Source organism: Hippoglossus stenolepis, chromosome 3, assembly GCF_022539355.2.
Source record: "Hippoglossus stenolepis isolate QCI-W04-F060 chromosome 3, HSTE1.2, whole genome shotgun sequence".
Taxonomy (NCBI): Eukaryota; Metazoa; Chordata; class Actinopteri; order Pleuronectiformes; family Pleuronectidae; genus Hippoglossus; species Hippoglossus stenolepis.
Window position 1 is genome coordinate 24,192,250 of NC_061485.1, and position 21,269 is coordinate 24,213,518.

The 21,269-nt window shown below is 41.6% G+C and overlaps 2 protein-coding genes across 2 annotated transcripts in view; both read left to right on the forward strand.

Annotated features, from left to right (window-relative positions):
• comtb (catechol-O-methyltransferase b) overlaps positions 1–7,676 on the forward strand; it is a 7,980-nt gene extending 304 nt beyond the window's left edge. Inside the window, exons 2-6 of the mRNA XM_035151971.2 lie at positions 1,034–1,205; positions 6,267–6,384; positions 6,467–6,660; positions 6,753–6,884; positions 6,964–7,676. Coding sequence (XP_035007862.1) covers positions 1,034–1,205; positions 6,267–6,384; positions 6,467–6,660; positions 6,753–6,884; positions 6,964–7,143 — 796 coding nt within the window. The 3' untranslated portion in view covers positions 7,144–7,676. The remainder of the gene's footprint in view (positions 1–1,033; positions 1,206–6,266; positions 6,385–6,466; positions 6,661–6,752; positions 6,885–6,963) is intronic.
• A 695-nt stretch (positions 7,677–8,371) lies between these two features.
• Positions 8,372–21,256, forward strand: grm6b (glutamate receptor, metabotropic 6b). The gene is made up of 11 exons (XM_035152243.2): positions 8,372–8,830; positions 9,904–10,499; positions 13,928–14,144; positions 14,436–14,571; positions 14,751–14,905; positions 15,245–15,385; positions 15,485–15,685; positions 16,450–16,589; positions 17,261–17,884; positions 17,953–18,264; positions 19,716–21,256. The coding sequence occupies exons 2-11, from the start codon at positions 9,960–9,962 to the stop codon at positions 19,953–19,955; spliced, it is 2,706 nt and encodes a 901-aa protein (XP_035008134.1). The 5' UTR covers positions 8,372–8,830; positions 9,904–9,959; the 3' UTR covers positions 19,956–21,256.
• Positions 21,257–21,269: the final 13 nt, after the last annotated feature.

The following is a 21,269-nucleotide window of genomic DNA, read 5'->3' on the forward strand; positions in this document are numbered from 1 at the left end:
ACTGATAAGTGTTTGCATTTTGCTCAAGAGGGAGCAGGGCTCAGACTGGGTTTAATTCCTGTTTTGGACTGAAGAAAAGCTTATAGAACAGTATTATAATAAGCTTTTCTCCTCATATATGCCAGTTTCATAACAGATAATCCATTGTAGCTTCAATTATAAGCACCTCTTTGATATTCTAACCTTTTTATTCTTGTTCTCCATCCTGTTCCTTCATTTGAGAACTTTTTATGATGTGATTTACATATGATTTGAATTCAGTCAGGTAGCATGCACAACATGTGACTTGGTATTGTGCAATTTTGACTCTGCACGATGATAACAAATATATATGTGTGTGTTTATCAAGCTGCATTTCAGTGTCTGAATCTTGTTGTTTATTAGCAGAAAGACAAAGTAAAGGTTAAAGTCTGTGCGCTCGTTCTGCCTGTTGTGACACAGCTCTTAACCCGCGGCCAGTTGCCATGCAACTCAAACTCCAGATCAAAAGGAATTACCTCAACCACCATTGGTCTTTCACAGTTATATATTAGTGCAAGGTAGAGCTGTTTCCAGCCTTGCTTTTCACTGCTTTCCCACACACACAGCCATCTCTCTTCTCTCCTCCTTCATTTGCTCTGTTCTTCCCATTTCATCTGACATATCTAAACAGACCAGTTGCTTCTTGAGAGAAGGGAAATCAACACACAGATCACTGGGTTGTGTATGTGTGTGTTTACCAGCGCTTATTGCAGCTGATATTAAATGATATCCTACAGTGATATCATCTGACTGGGATGTGTGTGTGTGCAGCTTGGAGCAGCAGCAGATAATGAAAACAGAAGTAGCGACAGTATTGTACACTGCACAGTAAACACCCATCTCATTAGGCTGACACAAAGGGAGCATGAGGGGAGATACGAGAGAGCTTTCATTTATCTCATGCAGATGTCTTCCTATTGCACTTTGTCTGTGCTTCATTCATCACAGCCTCTCATCACATTGAATGCAGCATCGTGTCACCAGGCTGAAATGATGTTTATGTGCTCTGCAGGATGTGGCTGATTCTTATTTACAGTTGCACCGGCGGAGCAGCGCTTCTGTATGCTCTGTACAGATGGGTGATCCCTGCCGCTGTTCAGTATCATGGCGGGTTGGCGCTGCTTTGGCATGATGTCATCGTGGAGCGCATGCTGGACACACTGACCCAGTCCACTCGTCCTCAGGTGGGCCTTCACTACACACAACTCACCTAAGATAAGAGCAGACCGAACACACTGCAGCATAATGACAGATTTACACCTGTTAAGAAAAAGGCGCCAGCTCCTACAAGAGCAAATTTAATCAAATTGATCAGTCTCAGACAAGAAAGCCCAAAATTCTGATTCAATTGAGCTCAGTTCTCTTGTTCAAAAGGAACACATGCAACAATCAGGTCCAAATGAAAGAAACAAATCAATAATTTCCTACTAGGTGGATAATTGTAATGACCGATTAATAATCAGAGATGCAGAGTGGAATAAATGATTAAACTAAACTAGCAGTGATGAAATAAAAAATATACTGTAAGATGAGTAATTTTGCAGATAAAATACAATGGTGTGTTAATAATGTGGTAATTATTTTGTATTTGTTTATTTATTTACAGGTCTCATTAATCAACACACAAAAAAAAGTAAAGCAAACAATTTTCATCTGTTGTCCCTAAATCCAGTTTTTAAAAGGCATCCTGAAATAAAATAAAATGACCTATTGTTTATAATTACAAATATGTATGGATATTTCATGTGCATTATATTTACACCATCAAAACTAACAAACACATACATTAAAACACTACGGCAGATTAAAAATAACATAAATAAACACTACACCTGATAAAATCAAGCTATAATGCATGATTGAAAAACATTATATAAATCAAACAATACAATACAACACTCAGACACACACAAAGCCACAAATACCCATGTTAAGTAAATAACATAAGATAAAGTGTAATATTTATACATAATCATAAGTTTGATTTAAGCCTTGTCTTATTTGTATCGTATTTAAAGGTTAGATAATTAATACTGTTTCAAATCAGGCGAGCTATTCCAATAGCTGGTGGCTCAGACTGAGAAAAGCCTCTTTGCTCAAACTTGCTCCGTCTGTGCTGTACAAGACAGACCCCTGCATTATAGACTGACCAGTGAGGGAGATGCAATGCCATGTAAAACCTTGAAGGTGAGGCAGCCATCAGTAAAATATACTAAACTAATGAAATTAAATAGTACTATATAAAGTTTTTTGTATTATTGTGATAACATATGGTAACATAGGATTATATAACGATCCCGTCATCTAGAGCAGAATGAGAGTAAATGGATGTAACCCACTTGAATCAGTGTCAGTGTGCTGTGGAGACGTCTCTGACTGGAATGCAAAGCTGTAGTTGGTTGTTAACCTTTATGTCGACTACAAGTGGAATTTACCAGAAGCTTTGTCGGATGCCTGGTGACACGGGTTCTGCAAGCTGTCTCAGCTTTTTCAGGGTTTTAGTTTTACTAATTTCCCCATATACAAAAAATTAAAATATGCTATATGTGAAGGAGAATTACCTAAAAACCCTCCAGGGGCTTGAAATGTGGCACTGTTCAGGTAGAAAATTACAGGAAAGACGTTACAGCATTTAATAAGAGTATACACAAACACATCTGCAGGCCAAGAACATACACTCACTATTTAATTAAAAGTTCTCATAAAACAGGATAAACATAATGAGAAAATAATCAGCAATAAGGACAACACACTATATACACATTATATATGATATGGACGGCCATAATTCAGTCCATATGGAAAGTATTGTTTGGTTAGGAGAAGTGATTTCAGGGCTCTTTAGGGCTCTAATCCAGCTTTATAGTCGAGTCTGTCTGAAGTAGGTGTGCAGCTGACCTATTTCTGACCGGTTGGTGTCGGAACAGGCACCGATCAGCCCAAAATGTATCAAAACGATGCAGCTTTCTTTGAAGGTTAAACATAAATGTTTCTGATGCCATACATGAGGAAATGTCTTTAAACCACAGGGAGACAGGAGGACAGGTCTCTGAGAGGCAGTTGCACTCTGTTGTCTTTGTGTTGGAGGGAAAGGACAACAATTTTACAACATCTGAATTGTTCATTCAGGAATTTAAGCGTAAAGTCCAACAAGCTCCTTCCACCATGATCCATTAAATATGAATTGGAATGACACAATAATGTAACAACATCCCTAACAACAGAGATCCACGGGTGTGGATTTCACTTCAGAGCATTGTTTACATAAGTAGCTAATTGACTTTATAGGATAATCACTCATTTCTAACACTATCAATAAGTATATGCAAAAGGTGAATGAATTGAATAACTGACATGATGAATGACTGATTAGTGAGTAGACCGTTGGCTCCAGTCTTCTGAACCACAGAGTTCCCTCTGGCTAATACCATGCAGATATATATCTTCTTTGACATGCTGATTCTCAGTCTGTTTGAAAAACAAGCATCTGTTGAGTCATAAGCTGTCATGAAATCAGGGGTATCCTTTTCTAGCTCTTTTCTGGCCAGGAATGTCTGAAACATCAAAGATAAATTATTATTACTTAATAAGAATTGTATTTTATTATTATTTCTTCCTATGAGGGACATGAGTTCAGGGAATCACCAAGGCAACAGAGATTTATCCTCTGGGGACGATGATTGTCAATCCATCCAATATTTGTTGAGATATTTCAGATTGAAACAAAGTGGTGGACTGACAGACTGACTAACTAAAAACTGCACCTTTACTCAGAAAGACCAATAAAATCAGTTTTGTCAGAAATCATGTTCATTTGCTCCACATTGTTGAACTTTAATTATTAAGTTAATCACCTTAGAACTCCTCATAAGATGGATTTTAAGAAAACAAGTCAGATGCAGGTCAGGAATAGATTAAAAATAAAGCACAGTTGGGATTACAGTTCCAAATAAATATCAAAGTGTTCCTCTGCCTGACTGTTGAGCATACTGGTTACGTTACTGCAGTGGTGGAGAAAGTACTCAAACGTTTTACTTGTGAGGCAGCCAATAATGTTACCACATTAACTTTTCAACCTGATTAAAAAAGAGATGGTTCTGCTGCATGTGCGCTTTGTTAACATGTTACACAGTGCATTGTAAACATTTATATAATATATATTATAGTGGAGTAAAAGGGAAAAGTATCTGAAAAGAAAGCTACTCAAGTAAAGTAGAGACACTTGAAAATGCACTTGAGCACAGTACAGAAGTACAGTAAATGTACTTTGTTACATCCAACCACTACTTAGCTGTACCCAGGCCATTGTTAATGCTATTAGTTACACCTTTAACATACTGGTGGCCAAAAAAACAAATCACTTCCCATGATCACTGACAGCTGAAGCACAGCCGCTGTTCATAAACTAAAGTTACATTTGCCATTTTACATCTGTTGGTGAACAGTACAAAGGTTTAATAGATTCCATTGGTAAAAATACCAGACAAATTAAGCCCATTGTTATTTTATTGGGAAAATGTTGCAAAGTTCATGAGCAGCACGCTATGAGGATAAGGGAAAAAAAACTACTGATAACATATGCAGTAAATTAACAGACCATAAAAGGAAGGGCAGATCACAGTCTTAGCATCATGTGACACACACAACAGGCACAAACATAGGTACGAATATGTGAATGGCAAGTGTTTGTTGTTTCTTGGGAAGAATTCTTTCTTTTCTTTTGACTACATCATTTTGGTTCGTGCTTCTTCAGTCTTCCATTAATCAAAAGAAAAAATAAACAAATCTAGATTTGTATGTTAATACATGTATATATTGGCTCCAGCCCACTTAGATCCATAAGTGGTATAGATAATGGATGGATGCAGATAGATGTATATGTATATTCTCTGATTAGCAACTGGGTGATACGGTCGATCTTAAATATGTTTCATCTCTCACGATCCTCCAAGACGTTTCTGTAGTTCTGACTGACATTTTAAAAAATCGGTTATTAAACATCTGTAGGGTTGTTATCAATGTCACTTGGTTCACTTGTGCTCGTGACTCAGCAGCAGACAGCAGCAGTTGACCTACAGCTACAAATATAAGGGACACTCCTTCTAGGACAACAAGTGTATTTGTATGAGGGATTTACAGGGAGGACCATCCGTCTACAAAACTAGATCAACAAAACTGTTCTGTCATCCCATTCCAGGAGAATTCACATCCACACTAAACCCTAAAAACAGTTGTTACAACAATCAGGAGCATTAATGAACCAACCAATAGATTGATATGACCCAACAGATGTTGGGACTCCCCAACAACCAGTCAGAACAAAACAAGTATGTTGTTGAATGAGTCCTTAAGTATCTAAACCAAGCCCAACTGCCCCCAATTCAACTAAATGCAAGTAGAGAGGACATTTGGAAATTAACCAGTCTTCTTTAGACATTTTTCAATCTTTGCAAAAAGAAAAGTATTAGCCTGAGGAAGGCCAGTTTAGCTTTATTTGGTCAGCAGAGTTTTGGATGACAGAGCAGAAAGGGATGGGGCACCAGGCAGCGCAACAAGAGGTTGAGCACCAAACTGAAGCTCCTGGTTCACCACCAACCAGATCACCTTTCAAATCAAATTTCCCCACACAGCGACAAACCCACTGAGAAACCAATTCTTATTATTGGCGACTCAATTCTGAGAAATGTGCGACCACAGTTAAATGTATTCCTGGGGCCAAGAAGTCAATGTAATATAGAAAAAATAATATTTAAAACCATTAAGTAAGGATAAACATACCAAACAGACAAATTGTTAGTCATAACAAGACTCGACTATGTCAGTTTGAAGTCACAAAGCACACCCCAACCGATCGAGGCAGATGTCCGCCCACACTGAGTCTAGCTGTAGAGGTTTGTTCCTGTTAAAAATTAACTTATCTCTTTTCAGTCACCAAAGTGCTTCCTTGTTTTCGGAACTGTTGGGTTTTTCTACAATAACTTCAGGTTTCGACCTTATTAGTGCCTTGAGATAATTAATGTTTGATTTGGGGCTATACAAATTTAATTTAATTGCAAATTGTTCCTTCATGTTATTCTGTTTTTAAAATCGAAATGAAAATAGTTTAAAGAACAAGAGCACAGACACCAACTAATGGGACCTATCGCTTAAAAGTTGGGTCAAACATGGCAGCCCAAAGCTTTTGAAGCATTAATGAATGAATTATTAACTATGAGTGATCAGTGACTGTTTTTCCTTCTCCTCAGCGGCTCCTGAGTGCAGTTCAGAAGAATGCCACTAGAGGGGACCCTCGCAGCGTGGTCAGAGCCATAGATCACTTCTGCAGACACAAGGAGTGGGCCATGAATGTGGGGGATGAGAAAGGTGCTGTTTTTTCTGTTTGCTCTCATGTGTGAAGTCAGAACCTCACATGACTGAGCCGTATGTTCATGTTTTGGTGCCGCAGGCTGCATTCTGGACTCAGTGGTGACTGAGGTGAACCCACACACTGTGTTGGAGCTGGGAACCTACTGTGGCTACTCCACGGTGCGGCTTGCCAGCCTGCTGCCCCCTCACGCCAAACTCATCACTCTTGAGTTTAACCCAGACTATGCTGCAGTTGCTCGTCAAGTCATTGCCTGGGCAGGAGTAGAGGAGAAGGTTGAGTCTGATGTTTCTACGTAAACAGAGAAATCAATGATTTACTGTGTTTGCAAGTCAGAATCAGAAGATGGTGCATTTCTTTCTTCTAGGTGCAGTTAGTCGAAGGCGCCTCTGGCGACTGGATCCCCAAATTGAAGGAGCAGTTTGGGATTAAAACATTTGATCTGGTTTTCCTGGATCACTGGAAGGATCGCTACCTTCCTGACACGAAGCTGATCGAGGTGAGTTCCTTTGGGCTCATGTTGTTCTAATTGACCTGTGATTGTTCTGCCATGACGCTCACTTTGCTTTTGTTCTCAGGAGTGCGGCCTCCTCCGGAAAGGCAGCGTCCTGCTGGCGGACAACGTCATCTGCCCCGGAACTCCTGACTACCTGGAGTACGTCCGGAGCAGCCCGCGATACAAAAGCCAATACTTCAAATCTCACCTGGAGTACACCAAAGTGGAGGACGGCTTGGAGAAGTCTGTCTTCTTAGGGTAGTTCTTGACAATCAGTCTCATATTTAACACAGGCACTAGTAAATGTCAGACCTCTGATGTCTGGGGTTCACTGAGCAGACTTAAAACTCACAATGTGTAATTTGTGCTGCTATTGCAATCAAAACAATAGTATAAGATGGACTTTGGTGACATTTTGGAGTAGTGTGGGGTCATGGTAGTTGTTTTCTTCTCCACCACTGCAGACAGTTACTCCCTCAGTGTTAATCTTTCAGGAGGGTTTTTGGAGGAGCTGGATTGTCTGCAGAGGTCTCCTCTCCAAAACAGGAAGGATATGAGGCCATTAACAGGCGTCCACATGAGACGGACTGTTACTGGGATTAAAATGACAGATTTCTCAAGGTTTGAAAAATGCTGGAGACATTTTGAGAAAGTGTAAGAACACAACCGAGCACATATGTAACATAGGTCCAGTCGTTTTTACACATTTACCTTTAAAATCAGAAATTACATCTTGTTTTACAATATGTGATGATGTTAACTTAAAATTAAAGGTAACTCAGAGGGGAAACAAAATATTTGTGTTGTGTGCTTTATTTTTCATAATATAACATAATAGAAGGTGATGCTCACTCTGAGATATGCATATGTGCTGGTCCAGTAGGGTGCGATAGCGATGCTGCGCTGTAGCTCCTAATTGACAGATGATGAGCTGCAAACTGATCTGTGTGTGTGTGTGTGTGTGTGTGTGTGTGTGTGTGTGTGTGTGTGTGTGTGTGTGTGTGTGTTGTGTTTGTTTGTGGGGGGGGATCTTCTCCCACAGCATCAACAGAAATCAATAATAAATCTTATTCAGCTGCATTCTGTGGTGCACATTCCTATTTTCTGCTACACCAGTGAGCCTGTGTTGACAGGTGTGTTGAAGAGAGATAGTGTGTGTGTGTGTGACATGTTAGTGTGTGTGTACGTGCATGTGTGGGACATTTTAGTGTGTGTATGCGTGTGTGTGTGTGTGTGAGAGAGAGAGCATGAATCAAATCGCTGCTCATCTAATCTCTCAAAGTGACAGAGTTCCATCATCGCAGAGGGGGAGGGAGGGGTTCTGCATTTGGTTCAGCCGTATGGAAAAAAAAAAAAAAAATATGGGCCAGTCCACCTAGTGCTTTCTTCACAGACGCCTGCATGATAATCCCAATCTGTGGCCATTAGTGCACTGAGAGAGCAAGGGAGGAGAAGGTTCAACAGCGAGAGAGAGAGAGAGAGAGAGAGAGAGAGAGAGAGAGAGAGAGAGAGAGAGAGAGAGAGTGAGGGGGGAGTGCCTAGACAGAGATGCACACAGAGAGAGAGTGAGAGTGAGTGAGAGTGAGAGGGAGAGGGAGAGAGCTTTTAAGGGATTTGGCAGTGATTTGTAGAATCTCACTGCTATAATGTTGCGCTTTTTCTGCACTTTCCCCCGACTCTGCCACGATACTATACCCTAAAGCCTCAAAAGTCAGTCAAATCACAACTACTTCTCCTGGGTTTTTTTCACTATTGTTTTTGGTGTTGTGGTGATTTTTGAGAGTGCATTGAGAAGGCTGTCTGAGATGTTAGAGGATTTACTTTTTGGTGAGGATAGAGGAGCCTTGCCTCTACATATATAATCACATTTTTGGAACCATGGATAGAGGCCTGTGTGGAGGAGCTCGTGTGATGGATAAAATCCAGACTGGTCGATGAAGAATGGGCAGGTAAGAAGTCTCTTTATGTGAAGTAATTCCTCTACGTGCATGTTTTTGGTAGGGTTTTTTTCAGAGGGAAGATTTTCCCTGCAACAGCTGTGGAATATGCAGCTTAGATTTCCTCATATTCAGATGATGCTCTTATGGATTTCGAGAATATTTTCTACTTATTATAATGAATTAAACTTCATGAGCCCAGTGTGAACATAGAAAGATGTAGCCTCATATGAATGCAGCTTAAATATGGATTGCAATATAAAACATAATACATATTTGGATGAATTGCTAAGATTTTAATAAAATGATCATTCAGATATTTCCGCATGTCTGAATCCTGCCTGGAAACATTAGAAATATCCTCACCCTGTATGTTCTGCTAAGCTCAGTTGATTACTGTGGATTTTGTCAGTGATCCTCATGCAGATATAATTAACCTGCTGCAGCTTTTGGAGCATGAAATGCCGCGAAGGTTCAGTTGATGTTTTCTCTTCTGCAAAATTTATAGTGTTTTCCATCATTGGCTCTCAGCTCTCTGTGATAAAAGCCTCCATTATTAACTCTGTGGCATCCTGCACGCTGACCAAGATCAGCTCCTCAGGCACACACACACACACATATATGTATCTTATTTTTCATGTTTTCTCATTTTTTCTTCGCTCAGATTTAGTTCACTAATGCAGATGTCCGATTACAGGTGCAGTGTAATGAAAAGATAATATGTGAGGTCCCACAGCATCTCTACACTCTGTTACTTTATAAAGGACCCCATTGGCTCCACAGAGCCATTGGCAGGTTTACTATTACATATCATATTATGTATTGACGCATTGTGTAAACATGGGAAAAAGCATAGTGATCGAAGTGATTCATTGTTATACATGTTCGGTGGTGTGACAGATCAAACTAAAATACAAACAATAATGTGATGAAACTTTACAACTCGTATGGGTAAACTTCAAGGAGATATTGATAAAAGTTGAAGTAGAATTTATTGCATTTTGTCAGTAAAACACGGACTAAGATAGAGATTATAATGAGAAGATGATTTGACCCTGACGCCCCTCTGTGACTGTCCCCTGCAGGTGTCAAACGTAGAGGGAGTGGCCTGGTGCTGTCAGTACCTCTGCTGGTCATCATCATGACATCAGAGGACCGCTCTTCCCATCAGTGCTCCTGGCTCGGGTCACTATGTGGACACAGGATGTGGGCTGGGCTGCTGTGGGTGCTGCTGCTGCTGGGTACCATCCCCAGCTCGTGGGCTCAGCAGGGCGCCCAGCCCCAGTCCATCAAAATCGAGGGCGACATCACCCTGGGCGGCCTGTTCCCGGTGCATTCCCGAGGGCCTGCCGGGGTGCCCTGCGGGGAGGTTAAGAGAGAGAAGGGGATCCACCGACTGGAGGCCATGCTGTACGCTTTGGACCAGATCAACAGTGACCCAGACCTGCTGCCCAACATCACTCTGGGGGCCCGGATCCTGGACACCTGCTCCAGAGACACCTACGCCCTGGAGCAGTCTCTCACCTTTGTCCAGGCCCTCATCCAGAAGGACACCTCGGACGTTCGCTGCTCGAACGGAGAGCCCCCCATCATCCCCAAACCAGAGAGGGTGGTCGGGGTGATCGGGGCATCTGGCAGCGCGGTGTCCATCATGGTGGCCAATGTGCTCAGACTGTTCTCGGTGAGCCTTCTTTCACTAAGTATGACAGGGCAACATGTCTGATACACTTCCCCTTTTCATGAACCCAGTGTCCCTCACTGATCCCTTATTTTGAATCTATTCACAGAGAAGGTGCACAAGTTCAGCTTTGGCTCACAACATTTCAGGATCCCCCATTGGCCTCAATATATTTCTGAGTGATCTGATAATTAAAAGGATTGTAAAAGAAAAAAAAAAAATACATATAATTTTTTTTCTTGAGCTTAGCTTACTTTGCTTGTGAAGAATTTAAAAACCTTTCAAATTGAATAATTTAAAAAAGAAAACAAATATCGCATTTTGGTGGAACTGCTAACAGCTCATATCCACACTAATGCCATTGGATCTGATTAGTGGCCACAAAAGATTAAGAATCACTGAGTAAGAGCAGGGCATCAAGTGAGATTGCGTAAAAGTGGGTGCAACTATCAAAAATGTGTGTGTATAATATTGTGTATGATCAGTGTGTAACATATGTTGGTGATGTCAGTGACCAGTTGTGCTCAGATAGATGACCGCAGTTGATTTATTGCTGCAACAAGCAGAGTTTCAATTTTCTCCGACTGAACTTATCTGTGATTGTTAAATTAGTTAAAAGGTGGAGGTGCACATGTATAGGCTTTATTGATTTGACTGTAAGTCCACTCTTAAATGATGAATGAGGACCTTGGTCGTCATTATTTTATTATTAATTAAGTGTTTCTGCAGCATGAACATGGTTAAGTTTCATTGCCGTTCAGTTATGAATGTTACAAACCTAATTAAGAGAACTCCTCAAATTTAATAACATCATCTCATTCTGGTTGGACTGATAACACTGCACATCCCATCATGTGGCTGCTGCACAGACACGAGCGTCATTTAAAACGATTGAATAATTTGGATGAGTTTCTGCACTGATGGCAGCTACATTTCACGGGATTGTGAGTCCATTGTCGTGGGTGCGTGGCCTCTGCAGGCTAATCCATGTTCTGTGTTCGGTATACAGTTCTTTCTTTAATAGATGACCTCTGATAATTGATTACACTGCTCACAGCGATGACAGGACATTGAGTCGGTGTAAATCCCATATGATGTCATGTTCTCTCGTCTCGCTGACATAGTCGGACAGAAATCTGCCTGAAAACACACAATCAAATTGTCCAAACTTGTTTGAGATAAAAACGTATTTCGACTTGCCAGGATGCTACTTGTTGCAGCGTTCTTCAGATAAGGATGCTGAGTTGGGATTCAAGGAGGAGAGGCTTGCATACAGGGCAGATGTTAACTACAGAATTATAGATCCCAACCTCCACTAAGCCCCTCTCAGCAGCTCAGGACCGTGGGCTGAAAATAGAGCATCAGGGAAGTGGGATGACATTGGTTCTAGGATAACAGCAACTTGTGGCCGGTGTGGAGTAGATTTAGCTAAATGGTGTTTCCTCCTACTGTCCATATGTGCTGCTCTCCGGACTGCGGATGCCTCTTCACTGACATTCGCTGAATGTTGAACATCTGCTCTGAGGCAGAACGGGAGATGCTTCAGCATCTATCACTGACACTGTTATAACTCTGGTGTCGCAATAAGTGAGCAGAACCTCTGCGGTATTATTATTCAATATGTACCCTTAAATGTGTCTTAATTAATTAGTTTAATTTTTTTTATTTTTACATATGTTAGCTCATTCAATATGAGGACTAAACTTCCTTTTACAAAGCTTTTATAAAATTACAAATCACTGTTGAAATTATTAAATAGCAATTAAATTAAATAGCAATTAAAATGTGAAGATTTTAGAATTTTGTCTGTTTTACATCACTGTTAATAAAAATTTTGACCATTCACATCAAATAAGCAAATTGAAGATGCACTTTTTATTTTCTTTCCTTAATTGAGATTTTACAGCATAAAACAATACATTTATTTAAAGAAGGCAAATAGATTTACTGAGAATTAAATATATTTATTAGTTGCAATTTCTTATTATCGCTTTAAATTTGAGTAATTCACTGTTTCAATGCTTTGCAATATTTATAATTCCAGTTATAATAACACAGATTGTACAGTTAAATCAAATTTTCTCAAACAGTTTGTTGTAAAATAATGATAATATACTACTTACTAAAGTAGCTGTTGATTCAGCTTTCCTGAACCTGAAATACATTTGACTCTTGAAGATCATAAAAATACATGCATGTAAAATCCATGCTGATCACAATCTCTTTCTCTTGCTCCCTTGCAGAAGATTTTTCAGTGTTCAGTACATTACGTGCGTTATGTCAGTGTTGAACTACGTTGTCATTTCCTTGGCTTGGCTCCACAAACACCCTGAGCAGCTTCGCTCACTTATTGAGTGTCAGTAGATTTCAGCAGGACCGGACTGCAACGGGATACTTCCTGTGTTACTGATACGGCTCATTGATTTTAGTGAGTGATTTGGTGCAGATGCTTCCGAGGGATTAATTTGGAGAGGATTATGTGTCGTCTTGTTTAGAACAAATTTGTATGCAAATATTTGAGTCACTTCTCTGAGGCAGACTCTTGCGGACGCTGTTGTCTTATGTCTCTTGGTGCATGTGTTGGTCACTTATACAGCTGTGGTAGAGCTCTGAGTCGGAGAAAGTTCACCTCTGGCTGAAGATGTGCTCTGCAACATGAAGAATGTCTTGTAAATTTGATCTTGATGGGGTTGAAACAGAGCAGCAAATATAAGCTGCACGTGGCAATCAGAATTAAATATATTGTATGGCTTACAGCTGAGAAATACTAACCTTTTTCTAGTCTCTTGATCTCTGTCTCTCCCTCTGTGCTTAACGTAATTTGACTAAAACCCCTATAATCCTTCCAGATAATCTGTGAAATGGTTCTCTCGCTCCTCTCTCCTTCTCCCTTCACTACCCCTTGTGTCTACCTTTTTCTCCTCATCCCCTCCAGAGGGCCCAACGTTAAGCCATGCCTGGGGAACCGGCATTAACAGGGTCAGGGTTGAGACTGTCGACATAAACTGTGTCATTAAAGAAGTAGCACACCAGTAAATTAATCTTCTCATCCATTTTTTCCCTCCAAACAAATGCTTTTACCGCTGCGGCTCCTACCATCTGTATTTCACCGTGGCGCCGGTCATATTCTCAGCACAAATCAGCACTGTGAAGTTGACTCCGTTCTGAGAATTACTGAGAACACAGGCTGTTCGAGAGATGATCTCTCTATGATAGTCCAATTTGGGGATTTTAATGCACTCTGAGTTGTCAGCATTAATGGGGAAGATCTCCATTTAGACACTGTTAAGGTTTTGTCTGTGAATAAGTGGTGCATCATCCTCTGACATGGTTCACTGCCCCCTCTTGTCATTCCTTTTACCTTTGAATTCACTATTGGCCTAATAATCTCTTTCACCACCGATCACCACTGACCCATCCATGTGTCTCAGATCCCCCAGATCAGCTACGCCTCCACGGCTCCGGAGCTGAGCGACAAAAGCCGATACGAGTTCTTCTCCCGCGTGGTGCCACCTGATTCCTACCAGGCCCAGGCCATGGTGGACATCGTCAAAGCCATGGGCTGGAACTACGTCTCCACGTTGGCCTCCGAGGGCAACTACGGAGAGAGTGGCGTAGATGCCTTCCTCCAGATATCCAGAGAAGCAGGTTGTGTGTCTAGTTGCTCAGACAATATGGGGTTATGTGTATCATGTGTATCAATAACTGTCAATGTAGAACAGTTGACTACTGTACCTGCATGTTGTCTTTAGATGTCTTTAGTCGCTATATTAATATTATCACCATAACACTAATCATCCTTTTGGTAATCAGTAGTAGGCTTTTTACTGTTTCAGTTATGATATTGATTATTAGAATGTGAACATAATTGTTTTGTTGTGCAGTGAGAAAACAGGAATGTGCAGAAATGCTAATATATTTCTGATGTGTCTGTTACAGGTGGGGTGTGCATTGGACAGTCCATAAAGATTCCCAGAGAACCCAGACATGGGGAGTTTGACAAAATCATCAAGAGACTGATGGAAACCTCTAACGCTCGTGGGGTGATAATCTTTGCCAACGAGGATGACATCAAGTGAGTCAAGTTCTGCCGCATGCTATTTTAGACAAAGGAAATCAGCCATCAAATGTGCACAAGAGGACTATTATATGTGGCTGCCAAGTCTACTTTTTTGATAATTAGTTACACTTGGCTCTTAGCAGAGGAGTAGAATGGAAAATGTGTGTAAAGAAGTGTTTTCTGTCTTCTTCCAGGCGGGTATTGCAGGCTGCCAAAATAGCCAACCTGACAGGACACTTTCTGTTTGTCGGCTCTGACAGTTGGGGGGCCAAAAGCTCCCCGATTCAAGACCAGGAGGAGGTGGCAGAGGGCGCTGTCACCATCCTTCCCAAAAGAGCCTCTATTGATGGTAAGGCAACTTAATAAAATAATAATAATAAAACCAGATTATTGAATCTAACTCAAACCAGCTAGATGCAGTAGGAATATCAGTGACATAAGACGTTGATGGATCAGTCTAATAACAGTGCAACAAATAAAGGAAATGAATGATTGATATGATATGTGAATGATAGTGCCACTTTCACTCTGGCTCTAAAGATTGAACTGTCGGCAGATTTTTTCTCTCTCATTTAAGCACAGCACGATTATTGATACGCTACCATATCAGTCAGTAAGCTGTTATTTCAAAGGATGTGTAGCATTTTCAATGAAACACAAATGGACTCTGGTTTGTGAAACACTTCAGGCTTTGACCAGTACTTCAGTACGAGATCTCTGGAAAACAACAGGAGAAACATCTGGTTTGCAGAATTCTGGGAGGATGACTTCAAGTGCAAACTAACTCGCCCCGGTATAAAATATGAACCTGGCAGAAGAAAATGTACAGGTATGATACAAACACACATGGAAGACTTTGAACATGACATTTTTCATTATTTTAAGTGCGAACAAGTTTGCCTTGTGTGACACTTTGACCGTCTGCCAGGGGAGGAAAGAATCAGTCAAGACTCTCAGTACGAACAGGAGGGCAAGGTGCAGTTTGTGATTGATGCTGTGTATGCCATGGCCCACGCTTTACACAGCATGCACATAGACCTCTGCCCCGGCTTCATGGGCGTCTGCGAGAAGATGGACCCTGTGGAAGGACAAATGCTCCTTCAATATATCCACTCTGTCAGCTTCAACGGTGAGCTTTCCGCATTTATTTTGTGATTTTTCTCCATTCCCAAGAAACATGATGATTTTCGATTTTTAAAAAAGTGTGATTTTTTGTTAAACAGGATGAGAACTCCTGAGTTATAGGAGATCTGTGTTGGCAAAACCTTTGCTTTTCCACTGCTGCTCTGTTGCTGCAGACAGTTTCAAAAGAGGCAAATTTTAAAAAGAAAACAGTGGAACAGAGGTCAGCTCAAAGACGGAGGCCTTGAGATGCTTCTACTAATGTACCTTGCTACAGAACACAGCGCATTTCTTCAAAGCACATCCCCTCCCTAGGGCTGCCTCCTCGCTCTTTGCTTTACACAAGGCTCCTGCTTTTCATCCTCGTCTTTCATAAAAAAAGAGAAAGTCACAGTTTGGAAAAGAAAAAAGTGTTCTATGAAAGCATCCTATTTACTGCTCTCCTCTTGCTGAATGACCTTGGCTTGTATGGAAGATTTTCTGATTGAGCGCCTGCAGGGACCTGAGAGGAACATTCAATCACGTTAGGGCAACAGAGCAGAGTGCACTGAAAGACTGTATGCATGGAGGAGAGCCTTCACTAAAGAGCATCCTGCACTCAGTTTTCACATGATTGCACAGGTTTGAGGAGAGCAAACCCAAGAAGTGTTCAGCGCTGTGTTGGGTGTTTCCCACTGTTTATCCAGCTTAGAGAACCTGGATCTCTTCTGGCTCCATTTATTGCTCTATTGGTTGGGCACAGGTCATTAAAACTCTGTCTTTATCAAACAGGCAGCGCAGGAACTGGAGTCATGTTCAATGAGAATGGAGATGCTCCCGGTCGGTACGACATCTTCCAGTACCAACTGTCTAATGTCAGCAACCCCGGCTACAAGGATATTGGTCAATGGACAAACCAACTCCGACTCAATGTAATCATTTTCTTTAGTCCATTTGAGTTCAACTTGAACTTCTTATTGAAGAGATTTTTTAAAAAATACACGTATTTACTTTCTTGCAGACAGTTGAATGAGATTGATGCCACTCTACATGTCTTCAGGCTAACTATGTAGCAAGAGCTAGCAGTGGGTTAGTTTAGCTTGGCATAAATACTTAAAACAGGTCTGTCCAGAAGTAACGAAATCTTCCTACCAACACTTCTAACGCTCATGAAATAACATGTTGTGAGTTATTGTATAATGCGAACAAAATAATTATTGTGTTATAGGGTTATGTACCAGACTTTATCTTGGCTGGACAATGGATTTTCCTGGAATTAAGAGTCTGGGTAACCTTTTCCATCTAGTGTTTATGCTAAGCTAAGATGGCTCTAGCTACATAGTTAGCATTTGTACACACTTGGAGTACTGAAATCTTAGTAAGAAGGCAAAAAAGTGCATTTCCCAAAATGTAAAAGACATAGTATGGAATACTACAGAATTGGGTTTTTATAACATGTTAATTTTACAGGTTCTAATTGAGAGATTTAATTTGAATTGTTTCCCAAATGTCAAACTGTGCCTGTAAAATCACTGATTTAGCATCAGTTTTTAGCCTTTTTGTTCACTTCAAACAAATGACTGCATGTTTGTATCCACTCCAGGCTGAGGAGATGCAGTGGTCAGGTGGTGACCGCAAGGTCCCCGAATCAGTGTGCAGTTTCCCCTGCGAGTCTGGTGAGAGGAAGAAAATGGTGAAGGGCGTTCCCTGCTGCTGGCACTGTGAGTTCTGCGATGGCTATCAGTACCTTCTGGATGAGTTCTCCTGTGACATGTGCCCGTTTGACATGAGGCCCTTCAAGAACCGCACTGGGTGCCGGGACACACCCATTATCAAGCTGGAGTGGAGCTCTCCCTGGGCCATCATCCCCGTCTTCCTGGCCATCCTGGGCATCCTGGCCACCACCGGAGTCATTGTGACCTTCATACGCTTTAACGACACGCCCATTGTGCGGGCCTCGGGCAGAGAGCTCAGCTACGTGTTGCTGACAGGCATCTTCCTCATCTACCTCATCACCTTCCTCATGATAGCTGAGCCCAGTGTGCCAGTGTGCGCCTTCCGCAGGCTGCTGTTGGGGCTTGGCATGTGCATCAGCTATTCTGCCATGCTCACCAAGACCAACCGGATTTACCGCATCTTCGAACAGGGCAAGAAGTCGGTCAGTCCTCCGAAATTCATCAGCCCCACCTCTCAGCTGATTATCACCTTTATACTCATCTCAGTACAGGTAAGTGGGCTTATCTCACAGAGAGTACCTACATCTTTTGTAGCTATCTAACACTCCTTTCTCTGCAGTTACTTGGGGTGTTCATCTGGTTCGGTGTGATGCCCCCCCACACCATCATCGACTACGAGGAGCAGAAGCCTCCAAACCCAGAGTTGGCCCGAGGAGTCCTTAAGTGTGACATGTCCGACCTGTCCCTCATCCTATGTCTGAGCTACAGTATCGTACTGATGATCACCTGCACGGTGTATGCCATTAAGAGTAGAGGAGTTCCTGAGACATTCAATGAGGCTAAGCCCATTGGCTTCACCATGTACACGACCTGCATCGTCTGGCTGGCTTTCGTACCCATCTTCTTTGGGACGGCACAGTCGACTGAGAAGGTGGGAAATCCAACATTTTCACAGGCATCACTGGTTCTGTTACTGGAATTTACACAGATTACAAAGTATAATCTCAGCTCTACTTGCTTGTTCTTCAGTTTTAAACCTAGTCCTAGCTCTTGGCCTTGACCTGAAAGTGCTTAGGATTATGGGAAGTTTGAACATCTACGCTTGAAAGGAAGCCTCTGCTGATGAATAAGACAAACTGATAGTAAAGCTCAAGCAAATGAATCCCTCTGAAATTGGAGATTGTTGGCCGTCGTATCATATTTGGCTCCTGCTGTACTCACAGGACATCCCGCCTCCACTGTACTTAAGAGTTTAAACTAGCTATTGGGCTATTTTCTGCCATCTCTAAGTATGAGTCTGTTGGGGGAATATTAGAAAAATAGAGTTACGCTTTGACAAATAGAGAACTGTATTATGAATCAGTCAGGCAGACACAATTAAGGCCTGGGGTGCTTTCAAAGTCTTTTCACCTCCTCCAAATGGATATGAAGTGAATTAAGAAAAAGAAGGAGAGGAGAAGAAAGGAGGTCAGAAGAGCTTAGGGACGACAGGGACCCTTCGTAGACCAATTCAGCCATCCCATTCAATTAATCATTACTTAGAAAAAGAGCTAAATATAGTCTCTAACTTTTGTCCGGCTCGTGAAAACAGCGGCTCTTTTGCTCCCATCATGTGTGGGCCCACGTAGAGGAGGAGGTGATTTATCTGCTCCATGTCTGCATTTTCATATCGAGGAACCATTCACTGATTCTGAGCAGGTCTCTCGTGTTGCCTCGGGCAAAGCTCATAAAGTCAATCCATCTACCCCATAAATCACCACGGCTCCTTTTAGAAATCGAGAGGTCAATGAGAGTGAGCGACAGAAAGCAAGGCGATTAAAGCAATTTTAATGTGCGGACATCAGCCTGTGAGATACCAGGATGTGCTACTTCGGCTGAGGATACTGTACAATTTATGACTTATTTATGGCACAAATATATCTTATTTATGGCACGTATGGCTTGATTTATTTATGACCTCTACAGTTTGCTTGAATAATGAGTTCATAATTTATTGGAGGCAGATCTCAGGAGAACTCACTTCTCATTATTACTGTTGGATTTTCGCAATAGGAGGAAGAGCAGTGAGGAGTAGACGTGGTCAAAGCCCATAAATAGAGCCTCCTTTCCTCACTACATATACCAGGTCATAAATCATTCATCGGAGGAAAAACACTGCCTCCTGTGCTTTGAGATAAAAATCATGAAGACAGCTTTGTGACAAGCTATGAGATTACATAAAGTGTGTTTTATTCAAGCTGCATAATGACGAGAATCAATTATTAACTGCACACCAATGAATAGTTGAAGTCATTGGCTGGAATGAATTGATAGTATGTCCAGTTGTAATAACCAAGGGTGGGTGCTCGGCCATTCCTCTCACCTGCCGTGTTTCTGCTGCAGATGTTCATCCAGACCACCACGCTGACGGTGTCCATGAGCCTGAGCGCCACCGTGTCCCTGGGCATGCTCTACATCCCCAAGGTGTACGTCATCATCTTCCACCCGGAGCAGAACGTCCAGAAGAGAAAGCGCAGTTTCAAAGCCGTGGTGCAGGCGGCCACCGTGTCCACGCACCTCTCCCAGAAGTCCAACGACAAACCGAACGGAGAGTCCAAGATAGTGCCGGACAGATCCCAGTGAGACAAAGACAACACGAGTCCATGTCTCATCATCTTCAAAACAAGCCCACAATGTACTGGTTGATGATAAGTGAAGGAAAAAAAAAAATCTGCGTCTACTCCTGTTGGCTGAATTCATTTGTTTCTTCTCCCCTCAGCTATGGATTGAAACACCAGCAAAATATGTTCTTGTTTTCTTTTCACACGTAGACTCCTCAGAACTACTGAAACTGGAATGAAGCATAAAAGGAAACAGAAACACTCACTCTGAGAATGGACCACTTTTTAATCAACATTACATGCGTGCTTAGTTTTAACTCTCCTTGGGAAATGCTGTCTAGGAAAAAAGAAGTTGAGCTTAAACAGCGACCTTTGCCCTACAGGAAGATGTACATGTGTGTGGAGAAGCGTTGTTTGTAATCTCTAAAAGCACTGCATGGATTGTGTGTTTTATGTGAATGTTTTTGAAAGATTGTTTGTTTGTTTGTTTTTGGGGGGGGTCTCACATTTTCTTCTGATCGCACTGGAAGTTAGTAGCTTTTAAAATGCACCATCACCTCCTTTAACTATTTCTGATTAACTCCTGTCAGAGGGTAAAATTCATCACTGGACTCAAACCTGTGGCGGAATTATTCAATATCAAATCTCCAGCACAACACAGTGTTTGTGTACGATCATTATGGCACAGGCTGATTCTCACAGTGGAAACAATTAATTCAGAGGTGATTGTTAACAGGATGTTTATCTTCAGGTACTAATACTTTTCCACAGAGGAAAACAATGTTTGGCATTTCCCCATATTGTCAAGCAAAGCTGCTCTGGCAGTTTGTGTGGCAGGATGCCAATCTAACAGACAAGCTGCTGTAGTGTTCATGCATGGGAACCTTGTCAGAAAGCTTCACTGCATCGGTTGTATTTGATTTTGTGCCATGAAAGCTTTTCTAAATTCTCATTTCTGCTAACATTTTAATACATTTAGCATGAGGTAATTCCTAAAATCTACAACAGTCCCTTTATCTACCTGATTATATTTTGCCGTGTTACTTCTGTTACTTCTGTTACTTGATCACTATGTACAACTCAGGTTTTTACTGAAGGTGTTTTGACAAACGTTTGTCTCGAGGAATACCTTCTGTTCTGGTGCAGCCGTTTCAACCGTTTCCACAGGAGCAACTACAGCCATCACCACGAGCGATGCATTTCCCCTCACGGTGCAGGACTTGGATTCATGTCCTCATGTGAGAAAACACTGTTTGTACTGCCCTCTGCAGGAGCGCGCACCTCAGTGAAATGTTTGTGAATAAAAGCACAGCCAAGAGGGAATTGTTTGTAGACC